Source organism: Tachyglossus aculeatus, chromosome 10 (assembly GCF_015852505.1).
Source record: "Tachyglossus aculeatus isolate mTacAcu1 chromosome 10, mTacAcu1.pri, whole genome shotgun sequence".
Lineage (NCBI taxonomy): Eukaryota > Metazoa > Chordata > Mammalia > Monotremata > Tachyglossidae > Tachyglossus > Tachyglossus aculeatus.
In genome coordinates this window covers 56,010,424-56,036,209 of record NC_052075.1, presented here as the reverse complement: position 1 = coordinate 56,036,209, position 25,786 = coordinate 56,010,424, and the positions used below count along the sequence as shown (strand labels likewise).

Sequence of the window (25,786 nt, the reverse complement as noted above, 5' to 3'; positions counted from 1 at the left end):
AATCCCACCCCACCCGATCACTCCTCGCTCAGGGAGCCCCTCCTGGAAGGGGAGATGGCGTTCGCCCGTTCCAGCTTCTCCCTTCGCTTCTCCGACTGCCCGCCTGCTGCTGACTTTGTCTCGTTCTGGCTGAGCTCCCCGCGCTGGGGCTCCCGGGGCCCAGAAGCCCGCCGGGCTCGTTCTGGAATAGAAACGTCGTGGAACGCAGCCGAAACCGTTCCGAGCGTTCCCCGCCCGTTCCACCCGTCGCCCGCCCGTTCCGCCCTCCGACGCGGACGCTGGGAGGGGGTTGGGCGTTCGGGGGGATTGAGTCTCTTCCAACCGGCGCGTTTCCCCTTTGAGCCTCCCCCGGAGGGGGGCGGGGAGGGGGGGGGAAGGACGTCCTTAATTTATTCCAGTTGATGAGTTGCTGTTTTGAACTGCTTTCACCCTCGTGTTGGTTTCACGTTCTGTATTTGCAATAAACTGAAGCATCATTTCAAAGCCGTGGTCTGAGCCCTTGCTAATAATAAGAATGATTATAATGATGGTATGGGTTAAGCGCTCACTGTGTGCCAAGCTCTGCTCTAAGCGCTGGGATAGATACAAGGTTGGTCCACGTGGGGCTCACAGCCTCCATCCCCGTTTTACAGATGAGGTAACTGAGGCACAGAGAAGTTAAGTGGCTTGCCCAAGGTCACACAGCAGGAAGGTGGCAGAGCCGGGAATAGAACTGACTCCCAAATCCGTGCTCTTTCCACTAAGACGGGGTCTAGGAGGTCATCAGAGCCGGTGAGCCTCTTTTAAAGACGCCAGGACCGGCCTCGCCAGAAAGGCCGAACAAGTTAGATCCCTCCCCTGCCCCGGCACTCATCTGTCTGGGTCTGGAGAGGGTATGGGGTCGGAGGAGGAGGAGGGAGGGACGGAGAGTGCTCCCCGGGCCGGTAAGGAACTGGAGGTGATGATGGGGACGGGGGGAACTGGTGTCCATTCCCGCTTCTGTTATGCTGTGTGTCCGGGTGAGTAGCACCCTCTCTCTGATCCCTTAGCAGGAGGTGGTAGCTTCGTGCTACTTTTCGGGGAAGACGGTTGGAATGCGCTGCCCTATCCGGGCCTGATTTCGAGCTGGCCGTTTTGGGGGAGACCGGAGGAGAACGGGTGGGCGACAACTTTTGAAATTTTTGGCGTTGCTTCTGTCGGTGGAGAGCAGTCAGCTCACTCCGCGGCACATCGTCTCTCTAGCTTCCCTCTACACCCCACCTTGAGCACGTTGGGTGCAGGGGGGAACTAGAAGGAGTCAGCGTGGCCTAGTGGGAACAACTTGGGCTTGGGAGTCGGAGGTCCTGGGTTCTAATCCCGCTCCGCCACTTGCCTGCCATATGACTCTGGCCAAGTCACAACTTTTCCGAGTCTCAGTTTCTTTGTAAAGTGGGGATCCAATAGCTGTTCTCCCTCCACCTTAGACTGTGAGCTCCGAGTGGGCCTGGAATGTGTCCGATCTGATTTCTGTGAATTTATCCCACGGCTTAGTTCAGCACTCGGCACACAGCAAGCGTTTAACGAATACCACAATTATTTCTAGCGCTCTTCCTCCCAGGGCCCTTGCGGAGGCAGTCTGGGGAGTCGCGGGGGAACATGGATGGGAGTAAAATTCGGCTCCTAGTCCAGGGCCACTTGGTGGGTTGAGGGGAGGGGACACGCATGCGATCCTGATTTTCACTGCGGATGGCGGGAGGGACGCCTGGTTTACCCCACACAGTGCACGGGGGTCAATGTTTCACCGGTAGCGAGGAAAAAAGGGGGGCAGGACTTTTAGGGGAGACAAAGTCTGGGGAGGGCAGACTTGGCTTTAGAGAGTGAGTGGTGTATTCTCAAGCCCGGTGGGAACTCTGGGGAACTGTGCCTCTGGGAGTAGGAACAATGGGTGGTCGCACAGGGAGGATGGTTAAATCTGTACGGACCAATGACCCAGCTAGGTTAGTTCCATTATTATTATTATATTTGTTAAGCACTTATTATGTGCCAAGCACTCCACTAAGCGCTGGGCTGGCTACACAGTAATCCAGGCCCACATGGGACTTACAGTCTAAGTAGGAGGGGGAACAGGTATTGAACCCCCATGTTGCAGATGAGGGAACTGAGGCACGGAGAAGTGAAGTGATTTACGCAGGGTCACACAGCAGACAAGTGGCCGAGCGAGATTAGAATCCAGGCCCTCTGACTCTCAGGCCTGTGCTATTTCCACTAGGCCAGGGAGATTCTCTTTGGTATTTCTCAAATACCAAATAATGGTATTTGTTAGGTGCCTAGTGTGTGTCAAGCACTGTTCTGAGCATTCGGATAGATACAAGTTAATCAGGGCAGATTAATCAGGTCCCAAATGAGGCTCACAGTAGGAGGGAGAACAGGTACTGACATGTATTTACAACAGCCCTAAAAATTTAGGAAGGACTGGGTTGGTGGGTCCCACGCTAATGAAAAGCAGTGTGGCTTAGTAGAGAAGCAGCATGGCTTAGTGGAAAGAGTATGGGCTTGGGAGTCAGAGGACGTGGGTTCTAATCCCAGCTCTGCCATTTGTCTGCTATGTGACCTTAGGCAAGTCACTTAGCTTCTCTGTGCCTCAGTTCCCTCAACTGTAAAATGGGGATTCAAAGTGTGAGCCCCACGTGAGACAACTTGATTACCCTATACCCGCCCCAGCGTTTAGAGCAGTGCTTAGCACATAGTAAGCGCTTAACAAATACCATGATTATTATTATAACTAAAACGGGGTGTTACGGAACCAGGCAGACCTGGGCTCACACCCGGAATATTAATAATAATAATAGCATTTATTAAGTGCTTACTTTGTGCAAAGCACTGTTCTAGGCACTGGGGAGCCTACAAGGTGATCAGGTTGTCCCACAGGGGGCTCACAGTTCCAATCCCCATTTTACAGATGAGGTAACTGAGGCACAGAGAAGTTAAGTGACTTGCCCAAAATTGCCTAACGTCACACAGCTGACAAATGGCAGAGCCGTGATTTGAACCCATGACCTCTGACTCCAAAGCCCAGGCTCTTTTCCGCTGAGCCACGCTGCTTCTCTAATCTCCCCAAAGCCCCGATCCCCAAGAGAGTTCTCATGGACCAAGTGGGGAGAGTGCAGGTTAATGATTTATTGCAAACGCGGAACGGGGGGGACAGCAGAGACAGTGACTCCGACCGAGAGAGGGGAGCCAGCCCAGGTGTGTCCAGATCACAACTGGGGGCCCTCACCCACGACAACTGAGAAGTCAAAAGTCGTTGGCTGTGACACCAACTCTCGGACCGAAGACTTTGACCCTGGAAAGGGTTTTCAGAAGGACGATGCCACGTCGGGTTATCTGAGGCCACAGAGAACCAGATGAGAAGAAAAGTGCTTGAACTGCAGCAAGCGGGAATTTGGTTAGACCCAAGGAAGACCTTCCTGGTCGTCAAGGAGGTTGCCCGCTGAAACAGGCATCTGTGAGAAGGTCCTGACCTGGATGGGCTAGGAGTTCACCTGCCTGAAGCCAGGGGGGTGGACTAAATGACCTTTTGGATTCCTTCCTGCACTAGAAGGTGCCCTGTGGTGATGCTCCAGGGAAAGCCTTGCTGCTATTGGCCGAGCCTCTAAGCCAATGAGAGTGCTTTTGGATATCCATGGCAGCCACAGAGGCTGGCTAATGGCAGTTGGGATGGGGATAGAGCCCCATCAAACGGGTCGTTCTCAGCAAAAATAGTGAAAAAACAAAAACAACCAGAACCCCGAAATAAAAATGCTTCAAGAACCAGATTTCCTGAAAGTGTGGCAAGCGGGTGGGGACTGGGAAAGGAATCTGATGGGCAACCCCTCCCGTGAGAGCCTGGGCCCTGCTCTCCTCATGACAGCGTTTATGCCACCTATGCCAAGTGGGTTGGTGTAAACTGTCAAACTGTATATCCTTTAGGTCCCAAAGTGGGGTGGAATTTTTGCGGGGGGAAGCCAAATTATCCGCTGGGGTTGCCTACACCAGACAAATCAACCATGTCTCCATGTCCCCCTGGGGTCTGGAAATCTTGCCCTAGGGGCCCACAGTTAAATGCAGGGCCACCCAAGCCACGACAGTTAGGCCAGTCTACACAGACAAAATGCCCAGATGTTTTCGGTCTCCAAAATCCACTGTCACTAGAACTATCCAGATAACAGTCCAAGGTTTACTGTTTGGGCTTAGTTAGCTGCATTATCTGCTGGCATGGATTTAAGGGAGGTGGGAAGGTAATCTTGTTCCTCTGTGATCTCATTCTAGGGAGAGTGAAGCTGGGCCTACATAAGCAAGGTGAAGCCTGTTGCAATAAAGTGGGGAATCCAATTACCTGGATATTTCCAAAAATTGCTCTTTCCTGAAAGCCCCCAAACTGTACTAGCAGGTTCTTCAAAGAATAAACCATGGCTCCTATCATCCAGTTGTTTCAGACCCCTGACCACCCCCTGCCCCAATAAACTTGAAAAGTCTTGATAATTAAAACCAAACTGACTTGTGTGGGTAGTGCAGACCTGACCCAAATGGATGGGCCAGGTTTGCACGTGGAGACCTGGTCACCATGAATTTGGCAGCTTGGAGATGGGGAGCCCTGATTTTTTCCAGATGATTTGTTTGTGCAGGTCAGCCCCAAGCACTTATCCAGATAATTTGTTGTGGAGACCTGGTCAGCCGGTGAAAGCCCCACCCCCTCCCCACCCCCCACTCCCCCTCTTCCCAGCGGGGATCCGGCCCAAGTCATCAGGGAACATAGCTCTTCCTCACGCAAACCTGACCGACCGGGCACTGGAGCAGCTGACCCCCCTGGAGATGGGGCAGGAGGTGCCGGAGCTAATGGTGGTCCCCCGGGAAATGGAGGAGCTGAGGTCCCCACAAGCCACACTGCCCCCAGACTGGCTCACACCTGCAGGGGAAGAGGCAGTGATTATGATTAGGTCCCAGGTCTACATGGCCACCCACGCCATACATATCGACCCACAAAATAATAATAATAATAACTGCGGTATTTGTTAAGCACTAACTAGGTGCCAGGCACTGTACTAAACGCGGGGGTGGATACAAGCAAATAGGGTTGGACACATTCCCTCTCCCACAGAGGACTTACAGTCTCAGTCCTCATTTTACATATGAGGTAACAGGCACAGAGAAGTAAAGTAACTTGCCTAAGGCCACACAGCAGACAAGTGGCAGAGCCAAGATTAGAACCCATGACCTTCTGACTCCTGGGCCTATGCTCTATGCACTATGCCATGCTACTCCTTTGAAGGGTCTTAACAGCCCAAGTGTGTCCTTTCCAACGCAGGCACAATCTGGCTTCATCATCATCAGGGGTATTTATTGAGTGCTTTCTGTGTGCAGAGCACTTTACTCAGCACTTGGGAGGGTAAAATACAAGAGTTAGTAGGCACATTCCCTGCCCACAATGAGCTTAAAGTCTAGATGGGAGACAGACATTAATATAGTTAAATAATTAAGAATATATAGTTTATTGATATGTACTTAAATATATAGGTATAAATCTATTGCATCTACTCTTGCACATGATCCAGGCGATTTTGGCCCTCAAAAGTAACTCGATGATAGGAGAGCTGTAACTTCCAAAACAAAATATCCAGATCTTTGAGGCCAACTTACTCATGGTCTTTTCTGTCTCTCTGCAGAACTCTCACCTACATCCTACCTCTGGCCTCAAACACCCTGCCTCTTCATATATTTCAGATCATCACTCTCCCCACCTTCCAAGCCATAGTGAAGGCACATCTTCTCCAAGAGGTCTACCCTGACTAAACCCTCATTTCCTCTTCTCCCACTCTTTCTCTGTCACCCTTGCACTTGGATTTACTCCCTTTATTCACCCCTCTTTCAGCCCCACCGCACTACAAATCTGTAATTTATCTATTCATATTAATGTCTGTCTCCCACTCTAGACTGTAAACTCGTAGCGGGCCAGGAACATATTTACCAGCTCTGTTATATTATGATCTCCCAAGGGCTTAGTATTGAGCTTAGAAAGTGCTTAATAAATACAATTGATTGATCCAGGTAATGTGATTGTTGTAGATCCAGCTAATCTGCAGAGGATGAACCTGATGCCAGCTTGAAAAAAGTTAGCCAGACAATGAAAAAGGTTTTGGCAACCAGGTTTTTGTGCCAATAAGGTTGGTCCAGAAACACCATGTTGGGCTTAAGGAGATCAGGTGGGAATGAGAAGCGGTGTGGTCTACTGGTTAGAACCCAGGACTGGGAGTCAGAAGGACCCAGGTTCTAATCCCATCTCTGCCAATCATCTGCTGTGTGACCATGGGCAAGTCAGTTAAATTCTCTGCCCCTCAGTCACCTCATCTATAAAATGGGGATTAATAATGTGACCCCCATGTGGGACATGGACTGTGTCCAACCTGATTAGCTTATATCTACTCCAGTATTTAGTACAGTGCCTGGCACATAGTAAGTGTTTAACAAGAACCATGGAAAAAAATGAATGTCCCTGGATAGCTTCCTTGCCCAAGCCTTCTGGACTGTACAGGGATTCCCATGTCTGACAGCTTGTCAAAACCTTGTAACTCAAACTTTGTGACTCTAGGGCCTTCAGAGTGGGCTGAGAAATGACCCTAGGATTTCTCTGATCAGTTCAAGTCTGCAGCATCTGGTAGGAATGTTTGGCCGCAATCCAAAATCTGCAAAAGCAGCTCTGGGAAGCATCCTCACTCTGAGCAAACATATCTAGTGAAATGGCATGGACACTGCAGCAAATGATTTATTGCGAGCTGATGAGGTGATCAAAGGTTTTGGAAGTGATTTCCCTGTCACTTTCCTAAAGTATTTTCTCAAAACACTGATGGTTAAGATGCTTCTGGGAAGAAACATTTGTGTGTCCCCCCTTCACCCTCACCTTGGCTAGCCTAGCCTAGGCTGAAGATTTTAAAAAAGAAAATGCGGAACTACTTACAGATGTTCACCGAGCTGACACCATCACACAATCTAGCAGGAGAGAGAAGAGAGCAAGTGTTAGCAAGGCAGATTGCCTTGAGAAGCACCCATGGCTGGGAGTCAGGAGACATGGGTTCTAGTCCCAGCTCTGCCCCAGTCCTGCTGTGTGACCTCAGGTAGTCTCTTCACCTTTCTGGGCCTTTGTTTCTTTATCCGTAAAGTGGGGAGAAGGTTCCATTTTCTCCATCCCTCTTAATAACAATAATAATTGTGGTTTTTATTAAGTGCTTATTAAGCACTGGGGTAGATACATGATAATCAGTTCACATATAGGGCTCACAGCCTAAGTAGGAGGGAAATGGAGTATTGAATCCCTGTTTTGCAGATGAGGGAACTGAGGCACAGAGACGTTAAGTGGTTTGCCCAAATTCACACAGCAGACAAGTGGAGGAGCCGGTATTAGAAGCAGCGTGGCTCTGGGAAAAGAGTGCAGGCTTTGGAGTCAGAGGTCATGGGGTTCAAATCCCGGCTCTGCCTTGGTTACCTCATCTGTAAAAAGGGGATTAAGGCTGTAAGCCTCACGAGGGAAAACCTGAACACCTCCCCAGGGCTTAGAACAGTGCTTTGCACATAGTAAGTGCTTAATAAATGCCATCATTATTATTATTTATCATTAGAACCCGGGTTCTCTGAATCCCAGGCCTGTGCACTTCCCATTAAGCCAAGATGTTTCTCTTACACTGTGTGGGAAAAGGGCTCTGTCTTATCTCATTCTGGAACATCAACTCCACTGGGGATGGGGGTCAGGAAACGGAGCATTCTGAGAAACAGAGGAGGGGCTCCAGGGGGCAACTGGGGAAATGGGGTGGGAAAGGGCCCCCTTACCGGCTCTCCTCGCCCTCCAGTAACCTCCTGTAGGTGGCTATCTCGATGTCCAGCGCCAGCTTGATATTCAGCAGCTCCTGGTACTCACGCAGCTGGCAAGCCATGTCCTGCTTGGCCTTCTGCAGGGCGGCCTCCAGCCCAGCCAGCTTGGCCTTGGCATCACTGATAGCCACCTCACCCTGCTGCTCCGCCTCTGCCATGGCCGCCTCGAGCTTGGAACGCTGCAGGGAGAGGCGGAGCATAGTAAGTTCTTAAACACCATAACTAACCATTCTATCTTTTAAAGATCTCCAGATTAAGGGGGCTCCTTTGCTCCCCTGCACAGCCTGTTCCCGAGCTGAATCCCCTGGTCAGTCAGGAAGTCCACCCTGGGATCTAACCCAACATCCTCTTACTGTAATTTTGTCTTTCTCATTTTTCCCCACAGAAAACATTTGACCAGCCTCTTCCCTTCATTCATTCATTCATTCACTCATTCAATCATATTTACTTAGTGCTTACTGTGTGCAGAGCACTGTACTAAGTGCTTGGGAGAGTACAATACAACAATAAACAGACACATTCCCTGCCCACAATGAGTTTACGGCTTAGAGGGAGCCCTGAAGGCTGTCTTGTTGGTTTCTCTTATGGTATTTGTTACGTGCTTACTATGTGCGAGGCACTGTACTAAGCACTGGGGTAGATACCAGCTAATCAGGTTGGACACAGTCCATATCCCACATGGAGCTCAGAATCTTAATCCCTCTTTTGCAGATGAGGTAACTGAGGCCCAGAGAAATAAAGTGACTGGGCCAAATTCATACAGATATGTGGCAGAGTCAGGATTAGAACCCAGGTCCTTCTGATTCTCAAGCCCGTGCTTTATCCACTAGACCATATTACTTAAGGAGAGGCCCTGGTTTTCCAGGACTCTGTTGGCTTAGCTCTTTTCCAACCTTTCATGTGGAGTTAGTAGAGGGGGGAGGGGGCCAGAGTGAGTCTGTCTTTAAGTGTGATTTTCTTGCACATGTGAAAAGATGAAACACCCCCGATGACACTGGAGTTTTCACCCTCCAGCTTGTGAGGGTAAGTGGCCCAGCCCCCCAGGCTCTAATGAGGTCACACAAGACATCACCAATGCCCAGAAGCTCCACTCCTGAAGCCCAATCCAGTGCCCAGGCACTCTCTAGACTGTTAGCTCATTTGGGGCATGGAACGTGTGTGCTTATTCTACTGTGTTGTACTCTCCCAAGCACTTAGTACAGTGCTCTGCACATAATAAGTGTTCAGTAAATACCACTGACTGATCCTGGGACATTGCCCTGTCTGCTGCTTATTTATATTAATATCTATCTCCCTCTCTAGGCTGGAAACTCATTATGATCAGCTAACATGTGCTAACTCTGCTGCATTGTACTCTCCCACGTGCTTAGTACAGTGCCCTGCACCTAATATGCACTCAATAAATATGATTGATTGATTGATTCTGTTGTACTCTCCCAAGCACTTAGTACTGTGCTCTGCACGTAGTAAGCTCTCAAGCTTGGTCTAGTGGATACAGCATGGCCTGGGAGTCAGAAGGTCCTGGGTTCTAATCCCAGATCCACCTCATGTTTGCTGTGTGACATTGGGCAAGTCACTTCCCTTCTCTGGACCTCATCTATAAAATGGGGATTAAGAGTGTGAGCCCCATGTGCGACAGGGATCATGTCCAACCCGATTAACTTGTAACTGCCCCAGAGCTTAGAACAGTGCTTGGCACATAGTAAGCGTTTAACAAGCCCCCTTCTAGACTGTGATCCCATTGTTGGGTAGGGACCGTCTCTATATGTTGCCAACTTGTACTTCCCAAGCACTTAGTACAGTGCTCTGCACACAGTAAGTGCTCAATAAATACAATTGAATGAATGAATGAAGTACCATAATTATTAATAAATCCAACTGATTGATTGATTCAGCCACCCCCCACCCCTCGGGTCACCGCTGTACTCGTCCCCGGCTTGGTAAGTGCTTGGGAGCCGTGAGCCCTGCCAACCTGCAGCTTCGTGTTTTCGATCTCTGCCGTCAGCCTCTGGATCAGCCTGTTCAGTTCGTTGATCTCGTCCTTGGTGCTGCGCAGGTTTTCACCCTGCTTGGTCACCATGGCCTTCATTTCCTCACACTGGGAGGGAAAAACGTGACATCCCCGGGGTCAAGGTCAATGGTGGTTTCAAAGTGCGCCCCCCACACGAGAAAAGGCCGGGCTTTTCTGAGCTGGGGAACGGTCTTCCCTTCTCGTTCATTCATTCATTCATTCATTCATTCATTCATTCATTCATTCATTCATTCGTTTGTTCATTCATTCATTCATGCATGCATTCATGAGCACTTGGTAAAGTGCTCAGTACAGTGTTTTGTACCCAGTGAGCGCTCCATAAATACGACTGAATAAATGCACGCATGAATGCATGCATGAATGAATGAATGAACAAACGAATGAATGAATGAACGAATGAATCCCGCCCCCGCCAACTGTCAGCTGGGTGGCTTTAGACCCTTCTAGGGGAAGCAGCGTGGCTCAGTGGAAAGAGCCCGGGCTTTGGAGTCAGAGGCCGTGGGTTCAAATCCCGGCTCCGCCACTTGTCAGCTGGGTGACTTTGGGCAAGTCACTTCACTTCTCTGAGCCTCAGTTCCCTCATCTGCAAAATGGGGATGAAGACTGTGAGCTCCTCGTGGGACAAACTGATTACCTTGTATCTACCCCAGGGCTTAGAACAGTGCTCTACACACAAGGTGGTGACCAAGCTGACCCGGAAGTACATCTGTTCTCAATCTACACTCACTCCCTTGGTGACCTCATTCGCTCCCACGGCTTCAACTATCATCTCTATGCTGATGACACCCAGATCTACATCTCTGCCCCTGCTCTCTCCCCCTCCCTCCAGGCTCGCATCTCCTCCTGCCTTCAGGACATCTCCATCTGGATGTCCGCCCGCCACCTAAAGCTCAACATGTCGAAGACTGAGCTCCTTGTCTTCCCTCCCAAACCTTGTCCTCTCCCTGACTTTCCCATCTCTGTTGACGGCACTACCATCCTTCCCGTCTCACAAGCCCGCAAACTTGGTGTCATCCTCGACTCCGCTCTCTCATTCACCCCTCACATCCAAGCCGTCACCAAAACCTGCCGGTTTCAGCTCCACAACATTGCCAAGATCCGCCCTTTCCTCTCCATCCAAACTGCTACCCTGCTCATTCAAGCTCTTATCCTATCCCGTCTGGACTACTGCACCAGCCTTCTCTCTGATCTCCCATCCTCGTGTCTCTCTCCACTTCAATCCATACTTCATGCTGCTGCCCGGATTATCTTTGTCCATAAACGCTCTGAGCATATTACTCCCCTCCTCAAAAATCTCCAGTGGCTACCAATCAATCTGCGCATCAGGCAGAAACTCCTCACCCTGGGCTTCAAGGCTGTCCATCACCTCGCCCCCTCCTACCTCACCTCCCTTCTCTCCTTCTACTGCCCAGCCCGCACCCTCCGCTCCTCTGCCGCTAATTTCCTCACTGTACCTCGTTCTCGCCTGTCCCGCCGTCGACCCCCGGCCCACGTCATCCCCCGGGCCTGGAATGCCCTCCCTCTGCCCCTCCGCCAAGCTAGCTCTCTTCCTCCCTTCAAGGCCCTGCTGAGAGCTCACCTCCTCCAGGAGGCCTTCCCAGACTGAGCCCCTTCCTTCCTCTCCCCCTCGTCCCCCTCTCCATCCCCCCATCTTACCTCCTTCCCTTCCCCACAGCACCTGTATATATGGTTGTACATATTTATTACTCTATTTATTTATTTATTTATTTATTTATTTTACTTGTACATTTCTATCCTATTTATTTAATTTTGTTGGTATGTTTGGTTCTGTTCTCTGTCTCCCCCTTTTAGACTGTGAGCCCACTGCTGGGTAGGGACTGTCTCTATGTGTTGCCAATTTGTACTTCCCAAGCGCTTAGTACAGTGCTCTGCACATAGTAAGCGCTCAATAAATACGATTGATTGATTGATTGATTGATTAAAGTATGATATATCAATAAGTAGAACATTCCCTGCCCCATTGAGCTTAGTCTAGAGGGGGTGACAGACATTAATGTAAATAATGAAAAGCAGAGGAGCAGCATGGCTCAGTGGAAAGAGCATGGGCTTTGGAGTCAGGGGTCATGGGTTTGAATCCCTGCTCTGCCAATTGTCAGCTGTGTGACTTTGGGCAAGTCACTTAGCTTCTCTGTACTTCAGTTCCCTCATCTGTAAAATGGGGATTAAGACTGTGAGCCCCCCGTGGGACAACCTGATCTCCTTGTAACCTCACCAACGCTTAGAACAGTGCTTTGCACATAGTAAGCACTTAATAAATATCATTATTATTATTATTATTAAATACATGTACTTATAAAATATAATAAATATATCATCCTGTCTCAGCCCCCTCCCCCAACCCTCCATCTGACCCAGCTCAAGGAAACCTCCTTCAGTAAGCCTCCCAGATTCATCCACCCTCTCCAACCACCGCGCCCCATCCCTAACCCACTCCTTTCCTAAAATATCCTCTGGCCCTGCCTGTGTCTGTCTGTACCGACGAAGTCTGTCTGTATGCTTGGCCTGTCTTCCTCATCAGACTAGGAGCCCCCTGATGGCAGGAGCCATTTCTGCTCTCTCTCTCTGGACACCTAAGGCCTATATGGAGCTGCCCCCCACTCCCATCCCAGGATCTTGGAAAGATGGATTGAAAAATGCATTTGCTCCTTGCCTTCGGATCTCCTGTCTTAGAGCAACAAGATCTTCAGCATTGGAATTCTGTCTACAAACTCTCCTGATTTCATCTGGTGCTGCTAATAATAATAACTATGATTTTTCGTAAGCGCTGTCTGTGGATCAAGCACTGTGCTAAGCACTGGGGCGGACCCTACACATTCAGTGGGACTGGGAAAGATGGATGTGACCTGACCCATTATAGAGTGGGAGAGATTGAGGCCCAGAGAGGCTAGGTGCCTGAACCTGGGACACACAGCAAATCAGACTCAATCCCAATCCCTCCAACTGCCAGCCCCCAGCTCCCTCTCACATCCTCCTCACCCCCGGCTCACCTTGCTGTGATACCAGGACTCGGCCTCAGCCCGGCTACGGCTGGCGATGTCATCGTACTGTGCCTTGATCTCAGCCACAATGCAATCCATGTTCAAGTTGCGGCTGTTGTCCATCTTGACGACGACTGAGGTGTCTGAGATCTGGGACTGCAGTAGGAGGGTCTCCTGGGGGCACAGGTTTGTGGTTGGAAGTCAGGGGTCAAGTCAGGGCCTGCCCCCTCTGTCCATGAACGCTGCATTTCTCCTGCTATAACACTGGGCTTCCTCTGGCTCTCACTATTTGTAAATAATCTGGGTTGGCTTGTTTCCCCTGTGAGACTGGAAACTCCTTGAGGACAGGTTACTATGTCTTCCATCTCTTTGCTCCCTTTCAAGTGTTCATTCATTCATTCTTTCAATTGTACTTATCGAGCACTTACTGCGTACAGAGCACTGTACTAAGTGCTTGGAAAGCACAATTCAGCAACAAATAGAAACAATCCCTACCCAACAATGGACTCGAAGTCAGTATAGTGCTTTGCACACAGCTCACTGTAGTCAGGGAACAACAGCATGGCCTAGTGGATAGAGCACAGGTTTGGGAGTCAGAAAGACCTGCCACTCATCTGCTGTGTCACCTTGGGAAAATCCCTTCACTTCTCTGTACCTCAGTTATCTCATCTGTAAAATGGGGATGAAGCCTGTAAGTTTCATGTGGACATGGACTGTGTCTAACCTGATTACCTTGTATCTACCCCAGCTCCTAGAACAGTGCCTGGCACAAAACAAGTGCTTAAAAAATACCATTAAAAAACTCTGTTGCAATGCAAGCACTTAACAAACATGATTGATTGGTTGATTGATCATATTCTCCCAAGCACTTTGAACAGTGCTGTAATGCATAGTAAGCACTTAATAATACCATTGATTAATGGACTGATTGATTGATTAGGTGCTCAATAAATACTATTGATTAATTCATCAATTACTGAAATCCATTCCCCGTGGATGGAACAAAATTAGATGTCCCAACTCGTGGTTTCAGTTCACTGGGGCCTTTTTCTTCTCAGATCTCCTTGGGAAAGCAGTGGACAAAAGAGAAGCCACATAGCCTAGTGGGTAGAACCCAGACATAGGAGTCAGAGGACCTGGGTTCTAATCCCAGATCTATCACTTGCCTGCCGAATGACCTTGGACAAATTACTTAGCTGCTCCATGCTTCAGTTTCCTCATCTGCAAAATAGGGATTCAACAGACTGTGTGCCCCATGTAGAACAGGGACTGGGTATCTTGTATCTACCCCAGTGCTTAGTACAGTTCTTGGTATATAATAAGTGCTTAACAAGTACCACTATCATCATCATCATCATCATCATCATCAATAGAACCAAGCCCAATGCTGTGGAAGCCAGGAGGGATTTGGGGTCCATGGGATGGGAACTGGGAGTGAAAATTGGGAATGGTCGAGAAGCAGTGTTGCCTAGTAGAAAGAGCCCGGATCTGGGAGTCAGAGGACCTGTGTTCAAATCCCAGTTCTATCATGTATCTGCTGTAGGAACTTGGGCGAGTCACTTAACTTATTGGTACCTCAATTCCTTCATCTATAAATGGGAATTTAATACCTGTTGTCCCTTCTACTTAAACTATGAGCCCCCTAGGGACCTAATTATATTGTAACAATAATAATAATGATGGTATTTGTTAAGGGCTTACTATTTGCCAAGCACTGCTCTAAGTGCTGCAGTACATACAAGGTTATGAGGTTGCCCCACGTGGGGCTCATAGTCCAGTGGCTAGAACAGTGCTTGGCAAATAATAAGCATTTAACAAATACTATTATTATTATTATTATTGTTGTCATCCTGAACCCTGAGTGGGTTGGGCTGTGAATGGAGTCAGGGTGGTGGTCCAGTTTCTAACCCACTGACCTCTTTTCACCCTGAGCAGCTCCTGGGAAATCAATCAGCCAATCAATCAATGACACTTACTGAGCACTTACTGTGTGCAGAGCAATACTAAGTACTTGGGAGAGTACAGGACAATCCCTAGTGGGCACCACTGGAGCCATCTTACCTCCTCAAACAGTGCCTGCAGGAAATTGATCTCCTCCATCAGGACCTCCACGTTGGCCTCCAAATCCGCCTTGCGTAAGTAGGCGCAGTCCACATCCTAGGGGAGATAATGGGGGTTGTTGTGAGGGAATTTGACATTGTCTGGACTGGGGAATAGAAGGCCTGAAGACAGGAGTTCCCTGATCCCAGTCCTCCAGCCCAGGGAGGGGCATGGCAGGAATGAAGGGCAACAAAAGAATGAGGGCATGGGGAGAAACTGCAGTGGGAGAGATGTAGGTCAGACCATGGGAAGGGCTTACCAACACACTGGCTAAACTTTCAATTCATTTTATTCATTCATTCATTCAATCATATTTATTGAGTGCTTACTGTGTGCAGAGCACTGTACTAAGTGCTTGGGAAGTACAAGTTGGCAACATATAGAGATGGTCCCTACCCAACAATGGGCTCACAGTCTAGAAGGGGAAGACAGACAACAAAACAAAACATGTAGACAGGGGTCAAAATCATCAGAACAAATATAGTTATAGCTATACGCACATCCACATTCATTCACAGGGGTCCAACCTCCCCCTTCCTACTCTTCCCCCATCCACTCACTCTCATAGTGGGTGCAGAGAACTGCGAAAATCCCAGGGTGGAGAATGAAAAGAGCACTCATAAAGGCGCAGCAAAATTGCCAACAATCCCTGGACATGATAGAAGCCCACCCAACCGAAAGAACATGCAGATTCCCCTCATCCTTCCTTAGCCGGATACCCCCAGTTGTCATGAAACAACACTCCTGGTGTGAGCCCCTCTCCATGAAGGCCCCGACAAGCCAGAAGGAATTTCAAATGGAATTCTGCCTTAAGGCTGGGGGATGGCTTTCATGAAGTCTCACCTGGGTGTGCTCTCCCCGTGATGGAACAAACATCTGAGATCAGAGGTTGGTGGAGGGCAAGTGGGAAGTGGGAAGCTAGACAGAAGGCTTCACCCCTCAAGACCCCTACCCAACTTCCTCAGCGGGAGAACCCCTGCCTCCTGCCCTGGGTGGGGAGAGTCACTCACCTTCTTCAGCACCACAAACTCATTCTCTGCCGTTGCACGCAGTGCCACCTCCTCCTCAAACCTGCAAGGTGGGGAGACAGAACAATCAGTCAATCAATCAGTGGTATTTATTGAGCACTTACTATGTGCAGAGTGCTGTTCTAAGCGCTTGAGAGAGTACAGTATGAGAGAAATTAGCAGGTATGTTCCCTGCCCGTAATAAGTTTCCTAGTGGTCCAGAAAAGGCACCACATCTCTCTCTCTCTCTCTCTCTCTCTCTCTCTCTCTCTCTCTCTCTCTCTCTCTCTCTCTCTCTCTCTCTCTCTCTCTCTCTCTCTCTCTCTCTCTCTCTCTCTCTCTCTCCCTCCTTCTCTCCCCCCTCCCCTTCCCCCAAGGCCCAGAATGCTCTCCCCTATCGTCTTTGCCAACCACAATCCTCCTTTCTTTACAAAATTAACAGAGAAGTCAATTCCTCCAGGAAGCTTTCCTGGATTGGGACCACCTGGGTCCAGAAAATAATAATAATGGTATTTGTTAAGCACTTACTATGTATCAAGCACGGTTCTAAACGCTGGGGTAGATACAAGGTAATCAGGTTGTCCCACGTGGGGCTCACAGTCAGATGAGGTAACTGAGGCACAAAGAAGTCAAGTGGCTTCCCCAAGGTCACACAGCAGATGAGTGGCAGAGGCAGGATTAGAACCCATGTCCTCTGACTCCCAAGTCCACACTCTTTCCACTAAGTCACCCTGCTTCTCTGAGTCACTCTGATCCCTCCAGTCATCCCTCAACACTGGGATGTCTATCAGTAGTCAGAAGATCCGGTTTGTAATCCTTACTCTACCATTGTCCCACTGTGTGACCCTGGGCAAGTCACTGAACCTGTGAAGGTCATTTTCCTCATCTGTCACACCAGGTTAAGATACCTGGTCTCCTTTTCTTTTAGACTATGTGCCCCAAATGAGGCAAGGACTGTGTCCAGTCTGATTTCTTTGTGTCTACCCCCAAGCTTAGTACAGTGCTTGGCATATAGCAAATGCTTAACAAAATATCACAACTCAACACAAATAATAAGTCAAGTTGGCCACCCAACAGAAACTTTTACATTTGACCTTGCATTCAGGCTCCTCTGTCGACATATTATTCTAGCTGCTTAAGTATTGTATTTGGTACATAGTAAGTCAATCACTCAATCATATATATTGAGCTCTTACTGTGGACAGAGAGTACAGTGTAACAGAGTTGGTAGACATGTTCCTTTCCCACATCGAGCTTGCAGTCTAGTGCTTACTAAATGCCATAGTAATAACAATAAAACAAGCCCAGGAAGTATAAATATCCTGAGAGTCCAAACAAAGGTAGGTTAGTGGGGGGATAGTTTGTGGTCACATGTTTGTTTTTTAATGATATTTGTTAAGTGCTTGCTATGTACGAGGCACTGAACCAAGAGCTGGGGTAGATACAAGCCAATCAGTGTTGACACAGTCCATGTCCCACGTAGGACTCACAGTCTGGCTCCCCAAGTTTACAGAAGTTTAGTGAAGCAACGTGGTTCAGTGGAAAGAGCACAGGCTTTGGAGTCAGAGATCATGGGTTCAAATCCCGGCTCTGCCAATTGTCAGCTGTGTGACTTTGGGCAAGTCACTTAACTTCTCTGTGCCTCAGTTAACTCATCTGTAAAATGGGGATGACGACTGTGGGATAATCTGATCACCCTGTGACCTCCCCAGAGCTTAGAACAGTGCTTTGCACATAGTAAGAGCTTAATCAATGTCATCATTATTATTATTACAGATAAGGTAACTGAGGCACAGAGAAGAGAAGTGACTGCCCACAATCACACGGCAGACGAGGCAAACCTGGGGTTAGAACCCAGGTCCTCTGACTCCCAGACTCCAAGCTCTTTCCACTAGACCTCACTGCAAGCAAGCACGAGTTGCAGGCAGATGAGAGACGGGGCTGAAACCGCAGCAGGAGGGATTTCAGTTGGGTAAGGGGGCGGCTGCATGCTGCGACACACTCACCTCTGCTTGAAGCCCTCCAAAACCTCTTGCATGTGGCTCAGCTCAGACTCGAGCCGACCACGGTCAGCCTCCACGCACTCCAGCTCGCGCTTCAGTGTCCCGATGTAGCCATCGAACAGCGGCTCCAGGTTGCTCTCACAGCATTTGCGGTTCTGGTAGAACTGCCACTTGGTCTCCAGTAGCTTGTTCTGCTGCTCTAGGAACCGCACCTGCGGGGAAAAAAATGTGGGAGGGAGAAACATCACCGTTGGGGAAGGAAACAATTGAGAAGCGGGGGGCCCTCAAGTTGGGTTCCCTGAAAACTGGGTGGAGAGGGCCTACTGCAGCAGTGTGAGAAGCAGCGTGACTCAGTGGAAAGAACACGGGCTTTGGAATCAGAGGTCATGGGTTCAAATCCCGACTCTGCCAACTGTCAGCTGTGTGACTTTGGGCAAGTCACTTAACTTCTCTGGGCCTCAGTAACCTCAGCTGTAAAATGGGGATGCAGACTGTGAACCCCCTGTGGGACAACCTGATCACCTTGTAACTTCCCCAGTGCTTAGAACAGTGCTTTGCACATAGTAAGTGCTTAATAAATGCCATCATTATTATTACTGCTAATCTCCCAGATGCCACCCCAGAGTCTTTCTTTGTTTAATGGAATTTGTCAAGTGCTTCCTATGTGCCAGGCACTGTACTAAGTTCTGGGGTAGACAGGGTGGACACAGTCCTTATCTCAAATGGGCTCGAAGTCTTAATCCCATTTTACAGATGAGGTAACAGAGGCAAAGGGAAGTAAAATGATTTGCTGAAAGTCACACAGCAGGTAATAATAATGGTATTTGTTAAGCACTTACTATGTGCCAAGCACTGTTCTAAGGTAAGTAGCAGAGCTGAGACTAGAACCCAGATCCTTCTGATTCCCAGTCCTGTGCTCTATCCACGAGGCCATGCCGCTTCTCACCAGACACCTCTTTTAAAAAAATGGTATTTGTTAAGCACTTACTATGTGCCAAGCACTGTTCTAAGTGCAGGAATAGGTAAGTTAATCAGGTTGGACACAGTCCCCCTCCCAACACGGGGCTCCCAATCTAACAAGAGGTGTTGGATCCCCATTTTGCAATGAGGGAATGGAGGCACAGAGATGTGAAGTGACTTTTCTAAGGTCACACATTGCAGACAAGTGGCAGAGCCAGAATTAGAACCCAGATCCTCTGCGTCCCAAACCCGGGATCTTTCCACCAGGTCACACTGCTTCCCACGTTGCCTCTTCTCAATACCTTGCCGGTGGGGGCCATCCTTTCCATCCCCCTGCCTCTGGACAAGCGGTCCAGGGAGCAGGGCAGAGGGGGGCGGGGAGCAAACTTCTCTGACAGATCCCGAGGGATAGAATTCCAAAGGGGAGGATGGGAGCTGGGGAACTTAAAGCAAAGTCCGGAACTAGTAAGGACAAGCACGACAAATCTTGGCGGAAGTTCGGAGACCCTAAAGAGTGTGTCCCCGGGAGACCCCAGCCCCTTTCAATCCGGGTCTCTGGTACCCACTCCATGGCCGTAGAGGTGCCGGCAATAAAGGCCCTCGATGCTGGAGACAGACCGGCTGGAAAGTGAGCCCGTTGTTGGGTAGGGATTGTCTCATTTGTTACCGAATTGTACTTCCCAAGCGCTTAGTACAGTGCTCTGCACACAGTAAGCACTCAAGAAATACGATTGAATGAATGGATGAGCAGCCATGCTCAGACACGGTGGTATCGTGTGGGGAAAATTGTAGAGAGCAGAACCTGCCCCCTGTCCTTCATACATCTCTTCTCTCTTTCTTTTCGGCTGCGCATCTCATCAAGGAGACACGATGGGGGGCTGGGATGGTGCCCGAAAAACTTTAGATTCGAGCTGGATGAAGAAGGCTGGGTTTGGGGGGTGGGGGCGGGTGGAAGAAGGGATAGGGAAAGACAGGAGGAGGGATAGGAAGAGGCTGGGAGAGAGACGGGAGAAAGACCGGAAGAGATGGGGAGAGGCAGGGAGAGAAACAGAGGAAAAGACAGGGAGAGATGGGGAAAGGCAGGAAGAGAGATGGGGAGAGATGGGGAAAGAAGGGGAGAGGCAGGGGGAGAGAGAGAGGGAAAGATAGGGAGAGACGGGGAGGGGCAGTGAAAGAGACAGAGGGAAAGCCAGGGAGAGACGGGGAGAGACGGGGAGAGACGGGGAGAGAGATGGGGAAAAAACAGCGGGAGAGACGGAGAGGGGCAGGGAGAGAGATAGGAGGAAAGACAATGAGATAGATTGGACAGAGACGGAGGGGTAGGGAAAAAGAAAGGTAGGAGACGAAATTTAGAGCCCATGCGGAGCAAGAGCTGTGTCCAAACCGATTTGCTTGTAACCACCCAGCGTTTAATACAGTGCCTGGCACATACTAAGTGCTTAACAAATACCACAATTATTATTATTAATACCATAATAATTATGGTGCTTGTTAAGCTCTTACTATGTGCCAAGCACTGTTCTAAGCGCTGGGGTAGATACAAGGTAATCAGGTTGTCCCACGTGGGGCTCCCAGTCTTAATCCCCATTTTACAGATGAGGTAACTGAGGCCCAGAGAAGTGAAGTAGCTTTCCCAACGTCACACAGCAGACGAGTGGTGGAGCCGGGATTAGAACCCATGCCCTCTGGCTCCCAAGCCTGCGCTCTCATTCATTCAATCGTATTTATTGAGCGCTTACTGTGTGCATAGCACTTTACTAAGCGCTTGGGAAGTACAAGTTAGCAACATATAGAGACTGTCCCTGCCCAACAACGGGCTCACGGTCTAGAATGGGGAGACAGACAACAAAACAAAACATGTGGACAGGTTTCGCTGCTTCTCAATAGATAGCAGCGTGGCTCAGTGGACAGAGCGCAGGCTTGGGAATCAGAGGTCATGGGTTCTAATCCCGACTCCGCCACTTCTCAGTTGTGTGACTTTGGGCAAGTCACTTCACTTCTCTGCGCCTCAGTTACCTCATCTGTAAAATGGGGATGAAGACTGTGAGCTCCATGTGGGACAACCTGATTACCTTGTATCTCTCCCAGGGCTTAGAACAGTTCCTGGCACATGGTAAGCGCTTAACAAATATCAAAATTATTATCATTATTAAGAGACAGCGGGACGCGGGGGTGCAGATAGGGAAAAAGGCAGGGAGAATCATGGGGCTGTGGAGAGCTGGAGAGGAGAGAGAGGGAGAGGAGGAACGAGAGAGCCGGGAGGGAAGGAGGAGAGGAGGGAGGACAGCAGGACAGTCAGGGTACTCGGATAAAAGGGAAGCAGGGGGAGGATGGCAATCCACCCCCCACCTTATCGATGAAGGAGGCGAACTTGTTGTTGAGACACTTGATCTGCTCTTTCTCCTCGTGCTTCACGCCTTGGGCGTTGGCGTCGATCTCCAGGTTGAGCGGGGTCAGCAGGCTCTCGTTGACCGTTACTGCGGTGATACAGGGCGGGCTGGGCCCGCACACGCCTCCGGAGCGGTAGCCGAAGCCGGGCCCTCCGCCCAAGGACCGCCCGCAGCCGCCGGCGATGCGGGACGAGGCGGGGCCGCCCAGGCTGCGGCTGCCGAAGCCCCCCACCCCCAGCCGCCGGCCGCCGGAACCCGGACCCGGGATCGGGACCCCCCGGGCGCGGTAGGCCACGGCGCTGATGCAGCTTTGCGCCCGGGACAACGCGGCCGAGCGGGAGCTGAAAGCACCCGCGCTGAGTCGGGAAGCTCGGCTGGACATCGTGCTAAGCGCTTAGTACAGTGCTCTGCTCAATAAATACGACTGAATGAATGAAAGGATGGACGGACGCCGACAGGGGCCCGAGAAGGACCGAAGCTGGGGACCAAAGACACACTCACACTCACACTCACACACACACACACACACACAGAGGGGATGGAGGAGAAAGAGCGGCCCCCAGACCCAGCTTTTATCGTCCGGGGAAGGGGGCCGCCCCCCACAAATGGAAAAAGAAAATTGTTTCATGTTCTTTATTAGCTTGGGTGTCTGCGAGGTGACCAGCTGGGATGAAACTCGCCCGGTTTATGGGCGCTCCGGAGAGACCCGCGGCGGAACTCACCCACTCTCCCTTTTCATCTCCTCCCGCCTTGGCACCTACCAGCCGGAGACACCCTGGGGCGCCTCCAACTCCCCGGAAATCATTATCTTTCACACACACACACACACACACACACACCGGGACCCCCTTCATTCCCCCCACCCCCCGGGCGCCCCTTTTTCTTCCCCTATTTACTAAGGCCTCCCTCCCCAACTCATCCCCTGAGAGCCCCTTCCCTCCTCTCTTCCCGTGCGCTCCTTTCCGTGTCCCCTACCCTGAACGCCCTCCTTTCCTCCCCCCACCCTGAGAACCCCCTTCCCTCCCCCCAACCCTGAGCGCCCCCTTTCCCTCCCCCACTTCACGCAGGCCTCCTCCCTTCCCCCCACTCTGAGCGCCCCCATTCCTTCCCCCCACTTCCAGCGCGCCCCTCCCGTGAACGTTCCCTTTCCTTGCGCCCCCTTTCCTCCCCCCCAACCCTGAGCGCCCCCCTTCTCTCCTCCACTTCCCGCAGGCTCCCTCCATTCCCCCATCCTGAGCGCCCCTTTCTCTCCTCCCTTCCCGTGCGCCCTCTTCCCTCCCCCCACTTCCAGAGCGCTCCCTCCCATCCCCCTTCCCGTTCGCCCCCTTCCCCAATCCCACTCCCCGCACACACCCCTTCCCTCCCACCCGCCCCGTCCCTCGCGGGAATCCTCAGGAAATAACCGAAGCAACGGGCGGTAGCCCTCACATCCTCTCAATCAATTAATAATAACTGTAATGTCTACTAAGCGCTTACTCTATGCTAAGCACCGTGCTCCCTCCTGCTGTTCCTAATCCATTAATGGTATTTATTGAACAATTACTGGGTGTAGAACCCTCTACTAGGTAATTGGGAGGCTAAGCGCTTAGTACAGAGCTAAGCGCTTAGTACAGTGCAAGGCACTGTAAGCACAGTAAGTGCTCAATAAATACGACTGATTGATTGAATGAATGAAGAATACAAGAGAAGCAACATGGCTTAGTGGATAGAGCACGAGCCTTGGAGTCAAAGGGACCTGGGTTCTAATCCCGGATCTGCCACACATCTGTTGTGTGATCTTGGGCAAGTCACTTCACTTCTCTGGGCCTCAGGTACCTCATATGTAAAATGGGGATTGAGACTGTAAGCCCTATGTAGAACAGGAACTGTGTCGTTGATTAACTCTGTCTACCCCAGCACAAAGTAGGCGCTTAACAAATACCACAATTATGGTAGACATGTTCCCTGACCATAAGGAGTTTACAGTCTAGAGATTAATTTACAGACTAGTTTCCCACCGTGCCTCACCCTGGCTCTGCCCTCAGGGGCACCCAGAAACCACTGAGTCTGACTGATTCACTGTCATGTTTTGTTTTCTGCTCCCAGACTCTGGATACCCCCAGGCCCTCGCGTAGTTAGAGCACGGGACTGGGAGTGAGAAGGATCTGGGTGCTAATTCCGGCTCTGCCGCTGTATGCTGTGTGGGCAAGACACTTAGTTTCTCTGTACTTTAGTTACCTTATCTGTAAAATGGGGATTAAGACTGTGAGCCCTGTGTGGGGTGTGGACTGTGTCCAATTTGATTACCTTGTGTCTACCCCAGTGCTAAGTACAGAGCCCCCAAACCCCACAGCCTGAAAAACTCTCTGCCCCACATTGCCTCTAATCTCATCAGACACAGTCCCTGTCCCATAAGGGGCGTCACAGACTAAGGTGGGGATGGAGAACAGGTATTTTATCCACATTTTACAGTTGATATAACTAAGGCCCATGGAAGTCGAGTGACTGGCCTAAATTCACACCCAGAAGGCAAGAGGCAGAGCCGGGACTAGATCCCTGGGGTCCGGACTCCCAGTCCTTTTCTCTTTCCACTAGATCAGGCTGTTTCAATCGATTAATTAATCAGTCAATCAATGGTATTTATTGAGCTCTTGCACTGGGCAGATCAATATAGTAGTAAGTACTCTGGAGAGTTCCATCCAATTAGGAGACACAACCCTGCCCTCATGGAGTTTGCAGTAGAGCTGGGGAGACACGAGCGTTAAAATAAATGATAGGGGGAGAAACCAAGTATACAGGTAGGTGCGTAAATGCAAAGAGTGGTGTGAGGAGGATAAGTACCCAAGTGCTTGGGGGACACACAAGTATAGAAGTGGCAGTTAGAGGCTGCAAAGATGAAAGGTTAATTGGGAAGGCCTCCTGGAGAAGGCACGATTTAAGAAGGGTCTTGAAGACAGGGAGAGTGGGGGCCTGCCAGCTGTGAAGAGGAAGGCAGTTTCAGGCAGAAGGGAGGATATAAGTAAGGCGTTGGAGGCAAGATGGATGGGAATGAGAGGAATGAAGAGAGGAGTGAAGAGTACGGACCCCTGCTCTCTTTCCCTCTTAGACGCAGAGATTGTGTCTGGTCTCATTATCCCAGCGCTTAGCATAGTGCTTGGCAGCTTGCAAAAAAAAATGATAATTACTCATGGTTATATTCAGGCCTGCTGAGGTTTATGGCGGGGGTGGGGGGAGGGTGTTCCAAGAGGCTCTGGAGCCTCTCCAGGAGCCAGAAATCGCATGGGGACAGCCAGAATGCCAGGGTTCAGTTTTGTCTCCTCCCATAATCAACCGATCAATTGCATTTATTGAATGCTTACTGTGCGCAGAACCTCCTCATCCTCCTCCCCATGGCCTCCCCTCCCTCCCTCTGCCCCACTTCCTTCCCCTCCCTACAGCACTTGTATATATTTGTACATATTTATTACTCTATTTTATTTGTACATATTTATGACTAATTATTTTATTAATGGTGTGAATCTAACTATAATTCTATTTATTCTGTTGGTATTGACACCTGTCTACTTGTTTGGTTTCGTTGTCTGTCTCCCCTTCTAGAGACTGTGAGCCCGTTGTTGGGTAGAGACCATCTCTATATGTTGCTGATTTGTACTTCCAAGTGCTTAGTACAGTGCTCTGCACACAGTAAATGCTTAATAAACACGACTGACAGAATGAATGAATGAAAGAAAGAACAATACGAGTTGGTAATAATAATTATTGCTATCATGGTACTTGTTAAGCATGGACTGTTTAAGGAAAGTGATCCAGGCAGTAGAGTGAATCTGCCAAGCACTACTCTAAGCACTGAGGTAAACTAATCAGGGTGGACACAGTCCCTGTCTAACATGGGGCTCATAGTCTTAACTTCTAGCTGCTCACAGAGAAACATCATGGCCTAATGGATAGAGCATAGGCTTGGGAGTCAGAAGGATCTGCTTTCTCATCCTAGCTCTGCTACTTATCTACTATGTGACCTTGGGCAAGTCACTTAACTTCTCTGTGCCTCAGTTACTTTATCTGTAAAATAGGGATTAAGACTGGGAACCTCGTGTGGGACATGGACTGTGTCCAACCTGATTACCTTATATCTACCCCAGCATTTAGTACAGTGCCTGGCATGTAGTAAGTGATTAACAAATACCATAAAAAGGCCTAAGAGGGGGTAGGATTGAATCCCTGCTTAGAACAGTGTTCTGAACACAGTAGGTGCTCAATAAATATGACTGAATGAATGACTGAATTTACAGATGAGGTAACTGAGGCATACAGTAGTCAAGTGGCTTGCCCAAAATCACACAGCAGAACCAGGATTAGAACCCAGGCCCCTGACTCCACTAGGCCACACTGCTTCTCTAGTAGACAGACTTTCTTTTTAATAGCATTTGTTAAGCACTTACTATGTGCCAGATATTGAGAA

General features: G+C 49.8%; 1 protein-coding gene across 1 annotated transcript; it reads right to left on the bottom strand.

Moving 5' to 3' along the window:
* Positions 1 to 17: 17 nt before the first annotated feature.
* Positions 18 to 21,730, bottom strand: LOC119932923 (keratin, type II cuticular Hb5-like). The gene is made up of 11 exons (XM_038752049.1): positions 21,308 to 21,730; positions 18,002 to 18,210; positions 15,999 to 16,059; positions 14,950 to 15,045; positions 12,898 to 13,062; positions 9,830 to 9,955; positions 7,816 to 8,036; positions 6,950 to 6,981; positions 4,765 to 4,903; positions 1,053 to 1,172; positions 18 to 264 (listed from the first exon to the last, which is right to left on the bottom strand). The coding sequence occupies exons 1-11, from the start codon at positions 21,728 to 21,730 to the stop codon at positions 18 to 20; spliced, it is 1,839 nt and encodes a 612-aa protein (XP_038607977.1).
* Between the last annotated feature and the right edge of the window lie 4,056 nt (positions 21,731 to 25,786).